The sequence below is a fragment of the Gossypium raimondii genome, chromosome 13, assembly GCF_025698545.1.
Source record: "Gossypium raimondii isolate GPD5lz chromosome 13, ASM2569854v1, whole genome shotgun sequence".
Taxonomy (NCBI): Eukaryota; Viridiplantae; Streptophyta; class Magnoliopsida; order Malvales; family Malvaceae; genus Gossypium; species Gossypium raimondii.
In genome coordinates, this window is record NC_068577.1 from 2,744,093 (window position 1) to 2,766,753 (window position 22,661).

Consider the following 22,661-nt stretch of genomic DNA (forward strand, 5'->3'; position numbering starts at 1 on the left):
AAATTAATAATAAATAAAGGGGTTTAGGGTGCAATTTATCCATTTAAAGTTTGGTTGCATCATATTGTTAGGTGGGCTGCCAATTAAAATGGAAAATTTCATATAAGGTCCTTGGAGTTTTTATATCATCACATTTTAGTTTGGTGCCACCGATTGGTTAGGCAACACCGGTATTTCACTATTTCATTTGCTTATTCTCATAAATATTAATCCCGTTATCCTATTATGGTATTAATTTATTTTATATTATTAATGTAAAAATCTTGACTTTTGTGCATTAATTTACATTTCTTTGTTTGCACTATATATCATATATTTGTTTTATTATGATTCATTTTCCTATTAATAATAGTATTTTCTTTAAAAAGTAGCTTACGGTAAAATAAAAATGATATGGAAGAAAATTTTAAAATAAGAATTATCTTTTGAAAAAAATTAATAATCATTAACAAAATAATATAAAATGATGTTTTTAAAGCAAATTATTTGAAATTCAAATTTAATTTTGAATTATTTAATCAATGTTTTTAGTTAATTAATTTGAAAATTTTAATTCTTAAAAAATAATTTGAGAGTAATGAATTTTAAAATACAAATTTAAGTATTTATTATTTTAATTATTTTGGAAATTATATATATATCTTATTATATCATCATCATTAGAGTGCTTGTTGACTATTATGAATGCCCAAAGTCAATGGAAATTTGAGAGCCAATTGAATTAGGTAAAATTAAATTCTATAATTATATTTAATTTCCTATTGTGACTCAGCACAATTATTTCTACTAGTTTTACTTTTTACTTTTTATTATTTATTATTGATATGTAGCTCCTATGACACCTCCAAAATACTCCAACACAATTCAAATAAAGAAGCCTTTAAATCTAGCATTCATGGGCTTTTTATTTTATTATTATAAAATGACTTAATTTTATTATTATTTATGAAATGACCCACTTTAAAAATTATCTATGTGAATGACCCATTTTGAATAATAAGCATCTATTATGTCATTGCCATTGACATCATCACCTCTAAATTTTTTGGAAGCTGCCGTTGTCATTGGCGGCACCAAACTCAAATATAATTATATAAAACGTTTAATGACTTAATGAAGCAATTACCCTTTTAGATTGAGTTAAAAAAGTGGTGGTGCAATTCTTCTTACGGCACCAATTAAATGCATGTTAGGTCTATCCCATTTTAAAATTAAAATTAAATAGTCTTTAAAAATATAAAAATAACAAAATTAAACTATTTTCAAAATTTATTATTATTTTTTAAAATCAATAAACTTAAAAATTATATAAAATTCTTATTTAAATTACCTAAATATATCCCTCAAGAATTTTTCTTGACTAAAAAAATTATATTTTATTATATTTAATTTTTTTAATTTAATAACCCTTTTATTTATAAAATAAATCAATTTACCTAAATATCACAAAAACTTACACATTCTTCTCATTTTTTTTTTAATTAGCCTTTTCATCGAATTTGTCCGAAAGCTGCGGTATACCACCTTCAGCAGTTTGTCAGCGCGTCTCAATCGGAGAACGAGCGCAAAGTTACGGCGTTGCAAACTGTTGATGAATTACTAATTCAAAACTCACCGTTTCAATTGATTTGACATCCCGTTTAAAACTACACGCACCGTTTCAATTTCCCGCCGAACATATCCCGCCTCTAATCCTCCCAAAATCTAACGTCTCTCCAACTCTTCACAACGCCAAATTTTTTTCCTTTGACACTGCACAATGATTCAAAAAGCTTTCCTTTTTCTTTCTGGGTAGGATTTCTGTTAATGTTTTTGATTCCGTTCTGTTTGTCAATTTCCATTGTAGGATTTGTGTTATTTGTGTTATTTCAGACATCTTTTAAACTGATTGTGTATGAAATTCTCTCTCTCGCTCCATGATTCCTAGGATTTTCATTCTTGGAATTTTTGTGAGTGTTTCTGTTCTCTCCTACGATTTCTGTAGGATCCGTCTGCCCAATTGCCACTGCAATCAGGCCTTTGATCCCTATCGGTTATATTCGGAGGAGGCGCATACTGATTGTGGCGGCGGATGAACTGTGATTCATTGAATTTCTGGTTTACCGACTTTTTTACGTGGCTGTGCTCTTTTCTCTCCATCGCGTTTGCTGTAGGTTATTTTTCTCTCAATTACCAAGGCAACAGCCAATTACATTAGACTATAGGAGATGTTGCATGGTAAGTTGTGGCGGTGGATAGTGGTGAATCGGTGGATTCTGGTATGGTGTTTTATGATCTTTTATGCTACTTTAGTCTGGTATGAGGTTTGATCATCTGCTCTGCTGATTTCAGTCTGGTATGGTGTTTTACTGATGGTTTCATGGCCCATGACGAAACCGGTGAATGCAGCATCGGACAAAAGGGTATGTCTTTCATTTTCATACTTATTCTATGAATGTCTTGTACTTTACTGCCATTGTTCTATTCACTGAGGTTACAATATCTGCTACTGCCTGCTAACAAGACTGAAAATTTCTCTTCTTTTTCATGTGTTATGAGTGTCATTATAGCTAATTTTACTAATGTGTGAGAGCTGTTAGGTTATGGCCGACCACACGTAATAACGTTACATCTAACGAACAATGCTCTAGATGTCATGTTTTAGGATTACAATTTATTGAGATCACGGGTCTAATTAAGAATATTTTGGTTTAACCTAACACAAGTCAAAGTGACAATAAACGATTAACTTGATAAGTTTTTGAATACTTCACATAATTTTTAAAAATAATAAAATAGAATAATATGACGTAAATGCTCCCATTCATTTATCGATGCGTGTCTTCTTTAATGAAAATTTTCAAAATGAAACAAAATAATTCATGATCATTTCGTGAATTTAAGGAATAAATGGAATAATAAAGCTTAGAACATGTTGCGAAAGTCAAATCACAATTTTTTCTAGGTTAATTGTGTCGATTGATCTCCTGTCGTTTAGCACAAGATTCATATGATCGAGATAGCTACACCAAATGAAAATAGAAGTTTCATGGTGTGAATTACATCTATCTTTCAAAACAAATGAACATTTAAAGATTGATTTCTTGTGTATCAAAGTTGACTACTAATAACAAAAAAATACTTCACAAAATTTTAAGATACAGTAATAACAAAAGAATTTCACATAAATGTTTTCCTTCATCTACCGACGTGTGTGGATAGTCTATACAACTAATACCATGTATGCACAGTGATGAATGCAGTAAATTATAAATTATAATTTTATAGAGATCATAATTGAAGGGGCAAAATAAATTTTTTATTTTGAGAATTAAGACCCTGCTCGTCCCTTTCATTAGCCATTGTGTATGCATTTGTATATATATGAATGGATGCATGTATATTTCCATATATATATATATACATATGAACACATTTTTGTCCACGACATACAAATGCATACACAAAACCAAAACCAAAGATAAATGCGCATAAAATAATTAATAATGTATGAAAATTTAATTAATTAATTAGGTCGAATATATATAATAATAAATGTAGAAATTAGAGCCTTATTTGGGCCCAAATCAACACTAGCTTTCCAAGATACCCAAAATTCAAAAGGTTAAATCTTAAAATTATGTGAGAAATTTGATTTTGTATAATTTTATACATAAAATTTTGATTTAATCTAAGTTTTGTAAATTATTAACATAATTATTGATATAATATTATTTTATGTTTATATATTACATACATAAATAATTATATCGATTCAACATAAAAATAAATTGATGTCTTTATTTCTTTAAATGTGTATGATTAAATCAAAAATAAAGTTTCAAGTATACATTTGAACCATAAATAAAATTTCACACGATAATTTACACCAAATTAAAGTTCATGCTTTCAATTGCACATTAAATCAAAATTTATGTATAATTTTAAAATTTATCCTAATTCAAATAACTTTGCTCTTCAAAATTAACAACTAAACTTAGGTCGACTTGTACTATTAAAATGAGCATAATGGAGCAATATACTTGAAAATATAAGGTAAACTTAATTAAATGATCTAGTATTTTTAAGACATATTCACTCGGTTGTTGTAGTTTAACCCAAATTATTGTTGGAATATTTTCAAATATTTATAGTGTTCAAATAATTATAAATGAAATTGCGTAGTTTAACCTAAACTATTGTTGGAACATTTTCAAATATTTACAGTGTTCAAATAATTATAAATGAAAGGATGTAATATCTTTTAGTTTTTGATCAAGAGTAATATTACTAGATTTTTGATAAAGAATTATAACTATACAAGCGATATTACTTGAATAGTTATGAGATATTAGTTGAATAATTACGCCTCTTTTAATGATGTGGTTATTCAGAAAAGACACTTTTTGAAAGTTATGTCTCTATGAAGAGATCTGAGGGTTCCTATCTATTGGGATTTCAAAAAGTTATTTTTATCCTCCCTTCATCTTCTACTATTATTAGATTGTTCTGTAAAAAATTTTTACAAAAATTCTTTATAGAAATTTACTTTCTTGTTATATTTTGCTCAATGCTTAGTGGACTATTTCCGTTAATGCAGATCGCAAATAGTCATTGGGGCTTTATTGTATCATCGAGGTTCATTTGCTTGAAACTCATTTGCACACCAAGTATAAGTGGGGGCGAATAGAACCTTAAAAAAAGTGGCTTGATACACGCCTTTGAGCATTGTCTTATTACTTCGTTTTTCTGTTTGTATTTTGTTCGTGTGTTCAAGATTTTTCTCGCCAAAGTTCCGCATTAACAATTTTAAGGTTCTAGTCATTTTCATGATTGTTACTACAACACATGAAAGTGGACTACAAAGGGAGTTGCCTTTCAACTGTATCAAGCTTGATCAGTTTGATGGTGGCAATTTTTGACGATGACAGAAAAAGATGCACTTCTTACAATCAATTTTGAAGATCCCTTATGTTTTGGTACTTCAAGGTCGGAAGAGAATGAAAACGAATTTGTTGTTGCAACTCGAGAAAGAAAAAAATGGGACAATGTTGATTACATATGCATAGGCCACATATTAAAAAATGTTGAATTAGTTTAAGCAATATGATATAAAAAGAGAGAGAGGATGAAATGATTGTTGTATTCTCTATTATAGACAACATTTTTCCATCTTGGAAAGACTTCAAAGAAGTCTAAAACATAAGAAAAAGAAAATATCTCTTGAGGCTTTGACAAATCCTTTTCGTATTGAAGAAGAATATTGAAAGTAAAATTAAAACCTAGATTCTAAAAATGTCAAAGTGCATCTTACGGAGCAAGTACAAATTACTAAGTTCAAAAAGAAACAAGAGTTCATTTTACCATTGTGGTAATATGGGACATTTCAAGAATAAATGTCGATTTTTGAAGATTAAATCTTTTTCAAAGGTTGATAATAACAAAACGTTTGTTGTAGGCAAATTCAGCTAACAATAAGAATCTTTCTCAGTTTTCTTCAAATTCAATAACACAATATGTCTTCAAATACTTGGATTACTTGTTCAAATTGACCATCAAATTGAGGATAAAATGTCGTATTGAAATTCTACTTGGTGCTCAAAGCTTCATGCAATTTGCTCCAAAATTTGGAGGTAAATTTTGAATCTTGATCTGAAATGATAGATAATGGTACACCATGTAGTCTCACGATCTCCAAAATATTCAATTCAGCCAGTCTCTTTAGTGAATAGTCAACTCTCACCGGAAAGAAATGAGTGGACTTTGTTAACTTGTCAACTACCACCCAAATGAAATCTTTCTTTTTTTGGTGATAACGATAATCTTGTTTCAAAATTTATAGTGACTCACTCCCACTTTCATTTAGGAATCATTATAAGTTGTAATAACTATGAAGGGACTTGATGTTACGCCTTAACTTATTGACACACCAAACACTTGGCTAAGTATTTGATTATCTCCTTTGTCATGCCTAACCATCAATATAATGATTTCAAATTATTATACATTTTGTTTCCACCTCGCGTACGAAATACTGTGAGCCTCGTGGAGAATTTCTCTCTTTAACGTCGAATCATCCGGAACACACAATCTATTTTGAAAGTATAAACTTCCGTCACCACTTATATTGAAATCATTAATTTGATCACCTTCAGCCAATTTTCGTTTAGCTTCAAGCTTGCTATCACGTTTTTGCAAATCTCGAATCTTCTACAGAAATACAAGTTTAACTCTCAACTCAGCTAAGATGGAGCCATCACGCTCAATTATCAAATGTGCATTTATTACTTTCAAAGCAAATAAACATTTCCGACTCAGGACGTCATCCGCAACATTAGCTTTCCCAGAATGATAATTTATAATTAGATCATAATCTTTAAGCAGTTCAAGTCACTTACGCTATCTCAAATTTAATTTTGTATTTTTTGTCAAGAGGTACTTTAAACTTTTGTGATAGGTGAAGGCATGACATTTTTCTCTATATAAGTAGTGTCTTCAAATTTTCAAAGTAACAACGAGTTCCTTAAATGAGCAAAATGTCTTGGAAGATCGCAAAAGTTCCTTTGCTTCTAGAATTTCCAACAAACTATTGCAAAAAGTGTATTCCAAGGAACATCAACATTGGTTATTTCATCAGTAACCTTTATGTTAACAACAACCAACTAGTCTAATAAGTTAAGTGAGTTGAAGAAGGGACAATTTGTTGTCAAACCTGAAAAGCGAAGGGGCAATCACGAATCAAGTGCAATGCACTCTCAGTTAAAGCACCACATAGATGGCATGATGCATCTGTTATAAATTTTGGTGCAATGAAGAAAACTTGTGGTGTAAAAAAAGGAATTTATGGGAAATAAAAATAGATTTGAAACTTTTATTTGTGCTTTTAGAATACAACAAGTCTTAAAAAAACTAGAATAGTCACAACCATTTACATGGTTGAATGTGCACATTCCTTTCATTTACCAATTTGAATATAAAAATTATTAATTTGAAGTTTTTTAAATTCAAATATATATAAAAATGGTTAATAAAAATTATATTTATAAACTTGAATTTTTTAAATAATTATTAATATTTTTTTATAATTTCTAAACTTATTTTAGTTTTAAACTCAAACCATATCTCAAGGTTCATTTCAGATATAATTTTTATTTATTATTTTTTGCTGACGTAACATGCCACGTCAGCATCCTTCCATGTGCCATGCCATGTATCATCTCTTGATGACTACCATTAACCACATTAGTGCCCTTAATGGTCAAATCGGTCAACTAATGGTTTCTATTAAGGGAAGGGCCTAATTGGTTATGTTTTTTTGTCATTAAAAACTCAATAGGGTGCACTTTTTTTTAATGGTTTAATTGATTTCTTTTCATTTTTACAAATGGTTTTTTTTTACCCTTAATTTGTTATTTTTAAAAAAAATTATTTTCTAACTTTTTTTAAATAAATTGTAATGTTTTTTTGAATTGGACTGAATCAGTCGATCGGATCAAGAATTGCCTAAAGAGAGGGTAAATAATTGGTTGACCCGCAAATTAATATGAACTAGTTGAATTGTACTAAAAAACCAGTTGAACTAACAGTTTAACCAAATTTTATAATTTTTTTGATAATTTATTTTATTTTTATAAGATTTTTAATAATTTAAACGAGACAAATTAATTATCAATTCGATTTTAAGAACATTACTAAATTGATGTTTGGTTAGCTTCAATAAAAAGTATAGATTATAAAAAAAAATTTGGGAAACTTGTAGAATTGATAATGATTTAATCAACCAAATTGATCTTGACCCATTCTTAAAACTTTTCTTTTAATCAAATTTTTTGGGTAAATTTTAGAAATAGTCACTTTTGTTTGTCTCAGATTACATTTTAGTCACTTATGTTTGAAATGTTAGGTTTTAGTCACTTACGTTATCGTTTTGTTATAAAGTGGTCACTTTACTGTTAAACTCCGTTACCTCCCTAATGATAGTCCTATGTGGCAATCCAAATAGGTTTTAAATGTTAACTTAGCTGTCCAATTATTGGGATTAGGTTTTTAATTAAATAAATTTAATTTGGACTACCATGTAGGACATCCAAGTAAGCATTTAAAACCCATTTGGGCTGCCATGTAGGACCGCTATTAGAGAGGTAACGGAACTTAACGGTAGAGTGACCAGCCTGTAACAAAACGATAACGTAAATGGCTAAAACATAATATTTTCAACATATATGATTAAAATGTAATTTAAGATAAACAAAAGTGATTATTTTTGTAATTTACCGATGAAAAGGTTTAGATGAAGAGATTATTCGAGTTAAAATTCAAGATATGCCATTAATAAAGATTGAAAGTAATACAATCATATGATAATATAATATGAAAATAAATTAAATAGTATTATAATGCACATATAAAAATCATATGAAATATTTTGATATAAGTTTTAAGTTTAGAAATTGAATACCCACACCACATAGAAGAAATATGTGAACTCATTTTATAATTTTCTTATTTATTTGTTCAGATTTTGTCTATTATAAAAAGTAATTATTTTACACCTATAACAGACATGTTGTTATAGAGAGATAATTATTTATATAACAATTTCTATCAAATAAAGAAAGTGAGAGATTATATTTTAAAAAAAGAAATTGAGAATCAAATCAACAAAATCAAAAGACGTAGTATTGTTGGTTTTATGCAATTTCTATTTTACGTTTTTTCACAATTCAATTAATCGATATGAGTTATCAAATAAAATTAATTAATTTATAAGTTTATGAAGTTGTAAATTCATAATAAAATATTTTGTTAGGGATTTTAATAGCTTATTGAATCGATATCTTTAATTCCACTTATTGAAGATTATCTCATTTAATAAAATATGATTAACAATTTTTTTCATGTGAAATTTAATCATTTAATAATTAATAGGCTTGTTTATATGAAATAACTATAATTTTAGATAATAATTTAGATCTTATGCTATTATAGAGAATTAATTTAATAAATAACGTACTTCATAATTATGAATGTTGTTGTTATAAGTAAAAAGTTGCTATAAAGAGGAGAAAGGATTGTATAAAAGTGTGATTCCACGCCATCCTTATCCCTTTCTAATGGGAGAATGACAAATCAGATTTTTTCTCCTGAGATTTTTAGTATTTTTTGTTTGATTTGAATATTTTTTGAATTTTTTCAGGAGGAAAAAGCTGAAAATTAAGAGGAAAAATTTGATTTGCCATTCTTTTATTGGAAATAGATAAAAATTACGTGAAATCACACTTTCATGCCATAGAAAGAGTTAAAATAAAATATAAAAACCAATTTTTCTAGAAACTTAATTATTATTACTAAATGTTACTATGACAATTAGCTGATATAAAGACGGTTGACCATACATGTTAGGTGACAGTTGCATCATGTGAAATGGCTGAATTCATAATCCTAATTATCGAGCCACCCGTTATTTTATCGACCATTCATCCCTTGAAATTGTGCAAATATGGCAGTTCCTGAGTGTTCAATGGTCTGACCTGTGTTGGTTTCTGGGTGAGGAGCTGGAGGATTAGTATCAGATGGAGGAGTGACGGTTGGAGCCGGTGGAGAAGGCTGCACAGGGGCGGCGGCTTCCTCTGATTTTCCCACTGAGGACGATTCTTGCAACTGCAAAGCATGTTCCAAGTTCCATAAAACATCCCCCATGGAAGGCCTGTCAACACCATATTCAGCCAAGCACTTCTCAGCAGCCTCCGCAAATTTGTTCATTGATTCAGCATCGATGGCACCAACAAGCTGAGGATCAATGATCTTTTCAAGCAACCCCTTCCTTTTCCATTGCATTGCCCATTCAGCTAAGCTAACCTGCTCTCTTGGCAACCGTGGGTTAATGGCAGGCCTTGCGCATAAGGATTCGAGGAGAACGACGCCGAATGAGTAAACATCCGATTTTTCGGTTAGTTGCTGCCTCCTGAAATACTCAGGGTCTAAGTACCCAAAGCTGCCTTTCACTGCAGTGCTAACATGATTCTGCCCCATAGGTGTGTCTTTTGATAGCCCAAAGTCAGCAACCTTGGCAACAAAGGCATCATCAAGCAATATGTTGGTGGTCTTAACATCACGGTGAATGATTCCTTGTGCGGTACCGGTATGAAGGTAGTGAAGCCCCCGAGCCGCTCCGATGCAGATCTCAAGCCTTTGCTTCCATGATAACGATGGCAACTCTTTTCCATACAAGTGATCCTTGAAAGGTCCATTGGACATGTACTCATAAACCAGGATCATTTCACTGTTCTCATCACAATAACCAATCAGTGAGACCAGGTGCCTATGCCTTAGCTTTGACAACATCTGGATTTCTGTGTGGAACTCTGTGATACCTTGCTCGGATTGCGGGTTCCCTCTCTTGACAGCAACTTGCGTCCCATCATCGATCGTGCCTAAATACACATTTCCGAACCCACCGACACCAATGATGGCGTTCGAGTCAAAGTTCTTGGTTGCTTCTTGCAACTCTGCCAGGGAGAAATAACGGCCTAAGCCTAGTGTTGAAGAGTGCTTTTGAGAACCGCCAGATTTGCTCAAGGAGCTACTGTCTCCAGCATGGAGTGGGAGCAGCCATGAAGAAAAGCTGTTCCTCCTTTGCCAATCTTGGGGCCTCCTCTTCCATCTAATAACCATTGCACCAAGACCAACAAATGCGCCGAACATCATGGCGAAACCAACGACGGCCACCGCACCCTTGTTGCTCGAGCTCGAGCTTCCATCGACACTGAACTCCCCATCCAGACTATCAGCCGCGTTGCTCATTTTCATCACCTCCAAGCCATTAAGAATCGCATTTTTTATTCCGGCACCCTGGCTCAATGGACCGATCTGAACCGAAAGACCATTGCTGAGGGTGGAAGCATTCACCACTATATCTTTGTAGTACGGAACGGCCAACTGACCTGTCAAGCTCGACAAATCCAACTGGGAAATAGCCATTTTACCACAGATGTATACATTGAAAAACAGGTCATTGAGTGTCTTGCTAACAATGTCACAAAAATGCAACCTAATCAAGTAATCAAATGCTTCATCAACTTCCAACTGCCATGTCACATTGAAGTTTGGGTTCACCGTCTTGTCATCAGCCACCGCCATCTCGATGAGAGACGAATACACAGTGGGCGGTGCTATCCACGGGGTCATTTGATCGGTGTAGCTGACTGCAGATGGTAAAGTAGAGGCCTGTTTAGCGAAGTTTTTATCTTTAAGATAATGAGTATCAGGTATCCAAGTCCTTCCTAGGGTGTCATTCACTGGGGTGATCAAAGGACCCCCCATGTTCAACCTATAAACAACTTGGTAACCATGCTGGGTTAAACCGGAAATGGAGTTCACCGGGGTAAGGGAACTGCCGGTGTCGACGATCAAGGTATCTGGCACCGAAACCACCTCGATGGCATTAACGAAAGCGAAGGAATTCTTCATAGGAGAAAACTTGAGAAGGAAATTAGGGTCATTCATGTTAATAAGGTACTCCTTGAGAACAGGTATGGTAGCATTGGCAACCTTGAAGTTATGAAGGATAGCATACTGGTTGGCAGACACAGAGAAGGTTGATTGTTGAAGATCATACTTGTTATCTTTAATGGCATAGAAATAGAGACGGAGCCAATGGAAACCGGGGCGTTTCAACGCGAACGTGTAGGTGGCTTCTTGTGGGAAAACCTTGGCGTTTAAGAACAAAGGGGTAGGAAGATCAACATTGGAGACAGAGACTTGAGTATCATCCTTGGTGTCCAACAACTGAGACGCTTCTTGGTCGGTTTTGTAGGTCCTTCCATCAGGGACTTTGGATGCAGCGTTAGCACCACAGTCGATGAGGATGTTGTCAGTAGGGGTGAAAGGGCCGGTTGCGATGCCGTAAACACTGCTGGGGCACGAAATCAAGCTCCATAACAACATGGTAACCACAAGGATAGCCATTGACGATGATGGTGATGATGATGATAATAATGATGCGTTCTTTTCTATCTCCATCCCGTCTGAATGAGGGATGGATGTTTCCATAAAAAATGAACCAACAAAAAGGGTTCTTTGGAAAACATAAGGTAATGGTGTTAATTTTATGAAACAGGGTTGGCTTGTTCTTGTTGCTGTTGTTTTTGGATACCAATGGTGGAAATCTAATTGACAACAGGAATTGGATTTTGCAAGTCTCAAATTTGTGAACCAATGTTTGTGTTTCGTTTTGTTTGAGTCTTTTGTCATTGCTTTGGTTGAGAATTTGTTTGCATTTATCTCCATTTTTAGCTTGTTTGTCAGTCATTAGACATCGTCAAATGCCTAACACAATTTCCTCCCTTTCTTTTAATAGTCCATGTAATTTTTATTCAAGGTGTCGTCACCGTGATGAGATTTTTCATTTTCCATTTTTTTATTTAAAGAACAGAAAAGGTAAATTCTTTGAATTTAATTTACAAAACTGAAAAATTACTCGTGTTATTATTATTATTTTTGGGTACAAAACGCCGGGGAAAATTAATTAATAATCTTTTCTTTTATTGATAGACATTAATTTTATTTTTCCTATTTCTTTAATTTCTGTTAATTTCATAAACAGATTATTTGATTTAAATTTATGGATATAAATTGCCCAACAAGCTAAAGCTAAGCTACTAAACTGTTAATTTCCTTACTGATAAATTAAGTTTTAACAACAAAATATAATAGCATTTCATAATTAAACTTAATAAATTTAGATAAAAGAACAAATTTTGCGAGACATGAATTTTTCAATTTCTGATGTAACTAACTTCTAACCACCTTTCCAATTTCCAAACACCGATCCCAAAAGAAGTCGAAATTAAAATCACCTAAACTCAACCCTAACTAATGACCCGACCCGTATTGAACGTATTTAAGAACAACTGGATCCAGTAGACTTTGACTTGTCTACGTGGATTGATGAGAGCATTTCGTCTGGTCTTTGCCTCTTGAGTTCCAAAAAGAAATAAATTGACTTCCAAAAAGATCAAGAATCAATTAACCACACAGGGATTTCATATTGAATCAATTCGTGTATGAATGCAATCCAAGCAAGAAACAAGACACCAGATCAGTCTGTACAAAATAAGAACATCATCACTGATGTTATCATATATATATACTATATTATATTTATATATTTCATTGTTTAAACGTTTCTTCCTGTTGAGCCTATTTTTTTTTCACCTATAATTTCCATTTTTCTTCTTTACAGTGCGAGTCCCATGAGATATGACACTGTTGAAAAACTTCAGAAGTCAAGAATTCTTCAAGAATAGCATCCTGCACCACCATGTGCAAGCCCTATATATCCAACACAACTGCACAGGGGAAGACAATTAGAATCTGTATGGAAAAAACATGAAAAAAAACCACAAGGCCTACCCAAGAAACCAAAGATTTGGCCAACTAAGTTCTAGAGGATATGGATTTAAACGCACTTAAGCGCGTAATACTTCAATTTAGTTAGTTTGGGGTTTGCAGGATTTATGGGCAGTTACGGAAATGTAAAAAAAAAAAAAAACCAGAGATTTGAAGATTTCGATATCTAGCTTGGGTATTTTGAGGTATCAAAATCGATTGATTTCTGTTCCTTCAAAAGCTCAAAAGCAAAGATGGATTGCATTTGCAGTTTTAGAGTTAAGCTCATGAAAAGAACTGAGGAAAAATGGTACATCAGTCTAAGAGATACCAACCTTCTAACAGCAGACAAGAAATTTAGATCCTACTAGATTTGGCCCAGAAAAATCCCTTTTTCCAGTTAGAATGATTCTCTGAAGGGGATCTACTTCCCTTTGATCCAAAGGAGAAGTGTTTCTTCAGGAAAGGCTTGCCCAAGGAGCTTTTCATGCTTGAACTGGAGGCCTTCCCTTCATGTCCACTGCTTTTCAGACGATTAAATACAATAGGATCCACGTCCATATCACTATCAACAACCCGGCTCCTTGATTTCTTGTTGATTTTGGCCTTAAAATCCATTTCTGCTTTAAATGCTTTCTCAGATAATTTATGTGTCTTCTTCTCCCCCAAAGTGCATATTGGACAAGCAGGGTCATACTTGTCAATTTCAGGGGTCATATTTTCCAAACATTCAGCATGGTAAACATGGCCACAAGTTAGTACTGCAACAACAGAAAGATCATTGCTAATAATAATCTTCTGAGTGCTCCACAAAGATTTTTCTGATAACAGCTTGGAGCAAACACCACATGTTTGCAGATCAACAGACGGCGGTGCAGAGATTCGGCCACTGGGTTTGCTTATTTTCTCACGTTGGAAACCCCATGTGTCATTATCAAAAGACCACCTTTCCCTACGAGATGGAGGCATAAATTCAGAAAGGGCCTGCATAGACCAACCATCAGAAGAACCACCCCGAGAGCCCCCAGTTGATTCATTGCTCCATGAAGGCATTACAAGCCTTTCCTCACCAACTGAGTATCCATTAGGTGACTTTAGTCCTAGAATTCGGTTATCAGATACTTGTCGCAATAGATGATGTCCAGGAGATCTGAGAGGCCACCTCGTTATTGTTGAACCAGTAGGGTGCACATGACTTTGGGAAGACAAAGGGGATGTTGCCAACGAGGAAGCTGATGGCAAAGAATGTGATAACTTTGAGGGAGACGGGTAAGAAGCCACAGGGGATTCTACCGACTCCTTCACCTGAAACATGATCCAGATTTCTCAAAAGGATGTAACATTAAGAAGTTATCACAGAGTTGGAAGCAGGCCTGAAACTGCCTCCTAAGGGAAAGAGTTTTACCTGCTCTAAGTTCACATCAACAGAGATATTTCTAGAAATAGATTGATCTGCATAATATATGTAAAAGAATGTTAGATAAAACAACTCCAAGAGGACCTTTCTTAACCAACAAATTTATAGAATGACATGGCCACCATTGAACAGATTGACTTTTTCTTTTCCATGAGATGAATGAAAACAAAGAGACAAGTGAGAAAACCTCAGGCCCGACGCCCTCCACCTGCCACACAAAAATAAAAGGAGACCCTCTAGACTCCATACATATCCCGTTCATAGTAATGTAGGAAAGTTGTATTGCACCCATCCTTTACAAAGCTCCGCATGACCCCCCAAAAAAAAAGGAAAACTGAATTAAGATGAAGAATTGACACACTACTCACCCAGTTTATGTAACATAATCAAGGTAGTGGGACCATCCAAGAGGCAAAAGATTGCTTGAAGGCGAAAACACAAAGGCCAGAAGCAATGGCCTTTCAAAATAGGCCATTGTCCAACCAATAGGCCAAGGTTAATCCAGTCATGCATGCAATTCCCTTACTAAACTAGATTTTAAGGATTTTATCAACTGATGTAACCAAGTACATTACAGTAAGAAAGGTAGACATCTCGAGAAGGCATGCTCAGAAAATTTTCTTTTAACTGAATTTATACATTATATCTCACTTCGACTAAAGGTGAGAGCTTAAGCTCCTCATTTTTTAAGATTTACTCAGAACTCAGAAGCACCTTTCTTTGTTTATATTCCTTATACTTTTTCATTCACAGCTAGTTCTTGTCTATCTAATTCAGTTATGCTCTCATATGGTAACATCATAACAGTAAACTAGTTTACCATTCAAAACTAACTTCTACATTTCCAGATACCATATGGTTCACAATAATACCAGAATCCCAGTAGGTTACCTGAAGCAGGAGTTCTTGCATGTCCAGCAGTTCCTTCAGAAGTTGGGGACTTTTGCCACGTACGAGACTGAAAACTCTCGGATGAATTTCCATCCTCTGATGCACATGCAGATTCATATTTGATCTCTGATCCATCATTCCGACTAACTGCATCCGAAAACCAACTTATAGAAGTGTCTTCACCAGCTACACGCCCTCGGTTATCCCAACGAAAACTCCAAGTTGGAGAATACCTTATATTCCTATGTAAAACCTCACTACCTGATCCATTTACGATAGTTTTGTCTCTAGCAGCAACACAACATGCAGCCCCCATGATCCACCCCAAGACAAACTAATTCTCTAAAAGTATTCAAACAACCACCATTCACATTGCCCAGAAAATGAACTCGATCAAAATTAGCATAGGTGTTACTGCATAAGGAAAACAACCGGCTTCACAGACCTTCAATTACTAACACCAAAAAAAGAATTCAATAAGCGTATCGATAAATTACAAAATAAAGTACTAGTTAAATTCATTGCACTTGATTTTAAAACCTAAATTTAATCCTTAAAAAAACCCACCAAAAAGGAAGTCGAGATTAAACCCCCCCCTTTTAAGAAATAAAGTAATTACCAATATTGATAGTAAAATGAACTTCAATCAGTTAACAGCTAGCAGAGAGACAAAGTGAAAGAGCTCAGAAGAACACTGTTAGTACGCTCACCAACTCACTCAAAACTCAAGAGAGAGCCTAAGATAACAGAAAAACAATTCACCAATTTTATTTTATTTTTTGAAAAAAAGGTGAGGAAAAAACAAGCATAGATCAATTAGATTATTTCTAGGGACTAAATAAGAGTGAATTCAATTACAAAAAAAATACATACTAATAATCAATATCATTGATTGGGAAATCTTTTAAAAAAAACCCTAAATATAGTAAAACGAACAATATCGAAATCACTATAAAGGTGAAGAAGAGATCCGAAATAAATGCCTAAGTAACAGTAATCCCCGGTCCAGGTCAAGATAACCACGGCAAAAACATCAAAATCTAAATCTAAAACATCTATGTTTAAGGAGAAAAAAAATCAAATAAATAATACTTGACTACCAAACAATTCTTACATATCGGAACAAGATAAATCAAAACCGACGGCAATCGAACCGTACCTCTCTGAGCTCCGATAGACGGCGGCGTATTTGTAAATAGAGAGCAGAGTGTTTTAAAATAAGGCTGCTTTGTTCTTCGTTTTAACTTTCGTTTCTTTAAGTATTTTCAGGGCAGGAAGCGGAGAAAAGAGTGAAGTCGTTTTAGACGGCTTTATTTAACGTCGTTAGAATCTGTTTAGCTACCGACGTTGAACTCCTTTATTAATTATTAAGTCTTTACTTATTTATTACCGCATCAAATATTCTGAGATTTAGTTATTTTATGGATTTTTTTCATCATATCATTTATAGTCTCGTCCAATTAAAAGATGACATATCATCTCTTTTTTCACATTATATGTATCTTTAGATTAACCTTTCAAATTAAAAATGATGTGTCTTTTTTTAATTGGACGAGACCATAATTAATTTTAAATTAAAATAATCAAAACTATATCAACATACATACGTAAAAACAATTAAGATAAATATTAAAATTTTACACTAATATTATAAATTGGTACACATCGGAATGATCAAAATACACCGAAATTTTAATAGAAATAGAATTAACTATTGTGCTCCAAACTTTAAAATGTTTTAATTGAATCCTCAAAATATCAATTAAACTCTTTTATCGGTCTTGCCATTAGCTTTGACTTTTACGTGCCAACTCAAATTCGACGTTAAGAACACCTAAAACGTGTAGATCAAATTATAAACATGTTTATCTTTTTTAAATAAGTTTGATTCAAATTATTCATATGATAAGTACACATATGTTTATAATTTGATTCACGTTCAGTGCTTAAATTAATAACTAGTCCTACGAGAAAACTTGATTAATCAATACTGAAAGTTTGAGGGGTTGATTAAAATGCTTTGAGGCTTAAGGACTAATTTAGAATTTAGGTGATAATTCAGGCTGTTTGGTGGAATTAACCCTATCAGCCGTTATGCTTTGGGAGCAAGTGATTCGGATTCCGTGCTTACATTAGCTTGTACCTAGTTAATTTGTGCGGTTAATTCATTTAAGAAAAAAAAATGTTTTTCTGTTTCTTTTTTGAAAATTTATTTGAAAAATAATAGAAACTAATATAGAGAGCTAACAAACGGACACGGTGGTTCCTTACTAGGTACGCGGAGTGCGCAGTACGCATCCTCATGCTTTTTCACGTCACACGAAACCAAAGTATCATCATGAATTATTTTTATTTAATTATTCTTTTTTTTTTCAATTAAAAAGATTCTTCATTATTAAATTGTCTTTATTATGTTAATAATAGTAAGCTTTATTGAATTCTATAAGTAGTTAAACGATTGTTATACGTTTTAGTTAATTTTAAAAAATATTATTTATAAAATTTACAAATTGTTTTTTATTTTTAGATTTTAGTTTAATTATTGACTTTTGTTGACGATTTGTTTTTAAATTTATTTATTGAATTAATCTCTACTATTATTTAAATCTGATGTTATAAGTCAACAGTATTAATTGAAAAATTATAAAATATGTTTTTATTTAAAATAAATTATATTATTTTAAGGTATTTTAATCTTTTATTTACACAAATAAATAATTACATACGGTTACGGTTTAGGGTCTAAAGTTGAAAACATGACTTTTGAGTCAAAAAGACCTTTCATCTTACCACTCAACTAAAATTTTATCTTAAAAGTATTTTGTATATTATAACTTTATTATCTCCATCAATTATATATATTGACAATATTATCGATGAGTTGATGTCACAATTTAACAATAACTCGTATTTGATGACAATATCATAATAAACAATCTTAATTTGATAAATTTAGTGTTTAAATTCGTTTTACGCATAATTTAATCTATCTGTTTCATTTTAAAATTGTTCACATTTCATGTGCTGTTATTAATTAGTTTCAAACCATACGTTTATTTATTATATATTGTTTTTAAAAACACAACTCTATGTTCTAAATACGTAGTTTTCACATACATACATGTGTTGGGGATTAACCCGGTTTAAGCAACGAACACAAATATTTTATGTGAAAAAACCCCTCCAAAGTGGACAAAAAACTACGGGTAAAGATAATTTCACTAAAACGGCAAAAACAAAGAGTACAAAAGATGAAGATAAAACTAAATCCCGAAACTCGAAATAATTAAGAACCCTGAAAATGTAAACATAAAATTCTTTGAAAGCCTGCAAAAGCTAATAGCTAAATGTGTAACGGGTTATTTTTCTAGGGTGGAAAGATGACCTATTTATAGGCTAAATTTATAGGGAAAATAATATTAAAATAAACCACACTAATCAGAGCTTAAGTGAGAAATTAAAAACAGAGTTTAACTGGAAAAAGAAAAACCGAAAAATACAAGATATAACATACATACACGTGTGATGGAAATTTTTATTTTTAAATTGAAAATAAAAGAGAAAATTAAATCTCAAATTCATTTAAATTTATATATATTCTATTTTAAATATTTAATATATTTTAAAATTCTACCATATAATAAATGTTATATGTCACTATTAGTATTTGGTTCATTTTATAAAAAAATGTAATAACTTTATAAATAGATATAAAAAATAAACAAAAGTTTTGGCGTGTGGGGTTTAAACTTGATCGAGAGATGACAATTAAAACATCAATATCAAATGAGATTAGGTAAAATAAAAACCTTTTTAAAAATTTAAAAAAAAAAAAAGGGAAAGAAAGGTGTTGATAATCTAAGATGGACATAACTCGATAATGATTGGGGGTTGAGGGGATTTCATGAACAAATTTCTATGCCAATTTTAAGTAGTGGGAGCAACTTCCCTTTTTTAGCCCAAAATGTACGCTACTTTTAATTTGTCCTACTATACATTTGTATTTTTGGGATGGTTGGCCTCATAAATTTATATATATATTCTTTTTAAATAATTAATTAATATAAATTATTGTGAGTATTAAATTGAATAATTAATTTCACTAAAATTAATTCAACTACACATAGATTACATTGTTGAAACTAAAGTTGATAATAGGTTGGGTCGGGCTAGAGGTGATCATGGGCCGGGCCGGATTTGGATAAATTTTTATGCCCATATTTCGGGTCGGGCTGGGCCCGGGCCTAAAATTTTGTCCAAGCCAGGCCCGAAAGAAAATTGCTAAGCTCGAGCCCAGCCCAGCCTGACCCATATTAAAATTTTTTTAGCTTATTTCATTAAATAAAAAAATTTAAAACAAAAAACAAATAAAAATGAGACTAAAACAATTCTTAAAACAATACACAAATTAAAAATATAATAAAAAGTGGTTATATTAAAATTGAAACAAATTAGAACTAAAATAATAGCCAAATTAATAATAAAACAAAAGTATATTTGATTAAAAATAAAATATATATTTAATATATAATTCGGGCCGGGCCGGGTCGGGCCCGAGCAAAAAAAGTTTTACCGGAGGCTCGGCCCGTTTTCTAAACGGGCCTAATTTTTTACCCAAACCATATTTCGGGCCTATATTTTTACCCGAACCCTCCCATTTTTCGGGTGGGCCGTCGAGCCGGGCCGGGTAGCCCAACCCATGATCACCTCTAGGCTGGGGCGAGACAGTGCAAAAAATCAGATTCGTATTATTATTTTTATATTATAATAAGTGATTCTCAACAAATTGAATATACATATTTTTAAAATTTTATTTATACTTCAAAAATAAAAATGGTAGCAAAATTAATAATAAAACAATAACTATACAAACAACAACAACAAAATAGTAGCAATATAATAGCGAAATAGTAGCAAAATAGCAGCATAACAAAAAATAATAATATAACTTTTTTTTGTTAAATTCGGCCCAGGCCAAAAATTTTTGCCTGATGCTCGACCCATTTTCTAAACAGGCCTTATTTCCTTGTCCAAACCCATTTTTCAGGTATATATTTTTGTCCAAATCCTCTTATTTAGACCTGAATAGGTGACCCAACCCATGATCAGGTCTAACTGAAACTCAAACCTTAGTATTCAATATCTCAAGCTCTTAAGATCTCCTTATCATTTTAATCAAAGCCTTATTAACACCTCGTTATTTTAAAAAGTTTATGCAAACTTGCATTATATTTAAATGAGGGGAAAGGCTAATGAGATATTGGCTCAATGATAAGATTGAGGCTCTCGATTTTATTTAATTCAATGTTTGAAATGATTAATTTTAATTCGAACTGTTGATATAAAAATCGATCCTAAATAATATACTAACACTTGGATCCACGTACAAGTTATCACTAAACCAATAATTTGTTCGGATATTTATTTTCAGTACTTAAATTAATATTTATTCCTACATTATCATTTTAAATAAATTGAGTTCTAATTGATTGTCGGTCGATATAGTTAACAATACTCATTAACATTTACCAATTAGATTGATATTAACCAATCATTTAACGATTGAGTTTATACTTAAAATTTTAATTTGAATTGGTACCATGAGTTAACCTAACATTAATTCAATGAAAATGACTAAAAACTCTTCTTCTTTTCTTCTTTTTACGAAGTAATAGATATTGATTTAATGGTATTTTTTAGATTTTCTATAAAATTATAAAATACTTGGGATTTAAACTTAGTCATGATCTTTAAAGCCTCAACTTTATCGTTCAACTAAAATTTCATTTAAATTATATATATTTACTCACATTGTGGGTATACTATAATATAATGTAAATAATGTTGAAGGGTAAACTACAAAAATAATCACTTATGTTTGAAACGTTACGTTTTAGTCACTTATGTTATCGTTTTGTTACGAAGTGGTCACTCTACCATTAAGCTCCATTACCTCCCTAACGATGATCCTACATGGCAGTCCAAATGGGTTTTAAATGCCAACTTGGATGTCCTATGTGGCAATCCAAATTAAATTTACTTAATTAAAAACCTATTTTCATCCCAACAACTAGACATCCAAATTGGCATTTAAAACCCATTTGGACTGCCACGTAGGACTGCTGTTAGGAAGGTAACAGAGTTTAACGGTAAAGTGACCACTTCATAATAAAATCATAATGTAAGTGACTAAAACGTAACATTTCAAATATAATTGACTAAAATATAATTTGATGCAAACAAAAGTGACTATTTTTGTAGTTTACTCTAAAATTTAAAGGAATTCAAAGACTAAATACGTGATTTGATTTTTTTTATTTAAAGGAATTAAAAGACTAATATATTTTTTATTATTAATTTTGATTTTTGATTGTAATAATTAATTATAATTACAATTATTTCGTGTTAAATATAATTATAATCATGTAGAAAAAAAATTTGAGTCTTTGGAGTCGAGATGGCCCATGGGAAGGCATTAAGAGTTAAAGGTTGGGCTGAATCCATTATTGTAAGCCCAAGCTCATGTTTGAACTTTTATGAGCTCACCGCCCGTTCAGAGTTTGGTTTTTACTTTATTTTACCTAGAACTGTTGAAAATTTTTAATTCTTTAAGTAGACTTTTAATATTGTTATATGTTTTATATATATATATATATAATTCATGTCCATTTTATGATTCATGTTCGAGGTTCGGGATTATCCCTTCCAACAATGTTGTCTCCAAGGTTTGAACCTGAGCTCTCCCCTTGAGAGTGCAATGTATCTTACCATTGCACCCGACCTCTTGTTGGTATTTGATTACACCTTAAAAGAGTGCATGTCACCCGTTTAAATTTGGGGATAAATATCAAAATCATATATGAGTTTTGATCCAATATACAATATTATACGTAGATTTTAATTTTGTTCAATTTTATATATAAAATTTTGATCTGAGTCAATTTTCACAAATCAACGACAATATTATCGAATTAACACCGTCTTA

At 32.0% G+C, this 22,661-nt stretch overlaps 2 protein-coding genes across 6 annotated transcripts; both read right to left on the bottom strand.

Annotated features, from left to right (window-relative positions):
• Positions 1-9,387: 9,387 nt before the first annotated feature.
• Positions 9,388-12,214, bottom strand: LOC105782840 (probable receptor-like protein kinase At4g39110). Its single transcript, XM_012607874.2, has one exon. It carries the CDS (start codon positions 12,028-12,030, stop codon positions 9,445-9,447), a length of 2,586 nt encoding a protein of 861 aa, XP_012463328.2. The 5' UTR covers positions 12,031-12,214; the 3' UTR covers positions 9,388-9,444.
• A 787-nt stretch (positions 12,215-13,001) lies between these two features.
• Positions 13,002-17,001, bottom strand: LOC105782841 (uncharacterized). Of its 5 annotated transcripts, none has more exons than XM_012607878.2 (5): positions 16,836-17,001; positions 15,677-16,121; positions 14,774-14,820; positions 13,704-14,673; positions 13,002-13,328 (listed from the first exon to the last, which is right to left on the bottom strand). In XM_012607878.2, exons 2-4 carry the CDS (start codon positions 15,990-15,992, stop codon positions 13,726-13,728), a joined length of 1,311 nt encoding a protein of 436 aa, XP_012463332.1. In that variant the 5' UTR covers positions 15,993-16,121; positions 16,836-17,001; the 3' UTR covers positions 13,002-13,328; positions 13,704-13,725. The 5 variants fall into 5 exon arrangements, with proteins under 5 accessions (XP_012463332.1, XP_012463330.1, XP_012463334.1 ...); XM_012607876.2 differs by having other exon boundaries at positions 15,677-16,130; positions 16,836-16,992; XM_012607880.2 differs by having other exon boundaries at positions 15,677-16,090; positions 16,836-16,986.
• Positions 17,002-22,661: the final 5,660 nt, after the last annotated feature.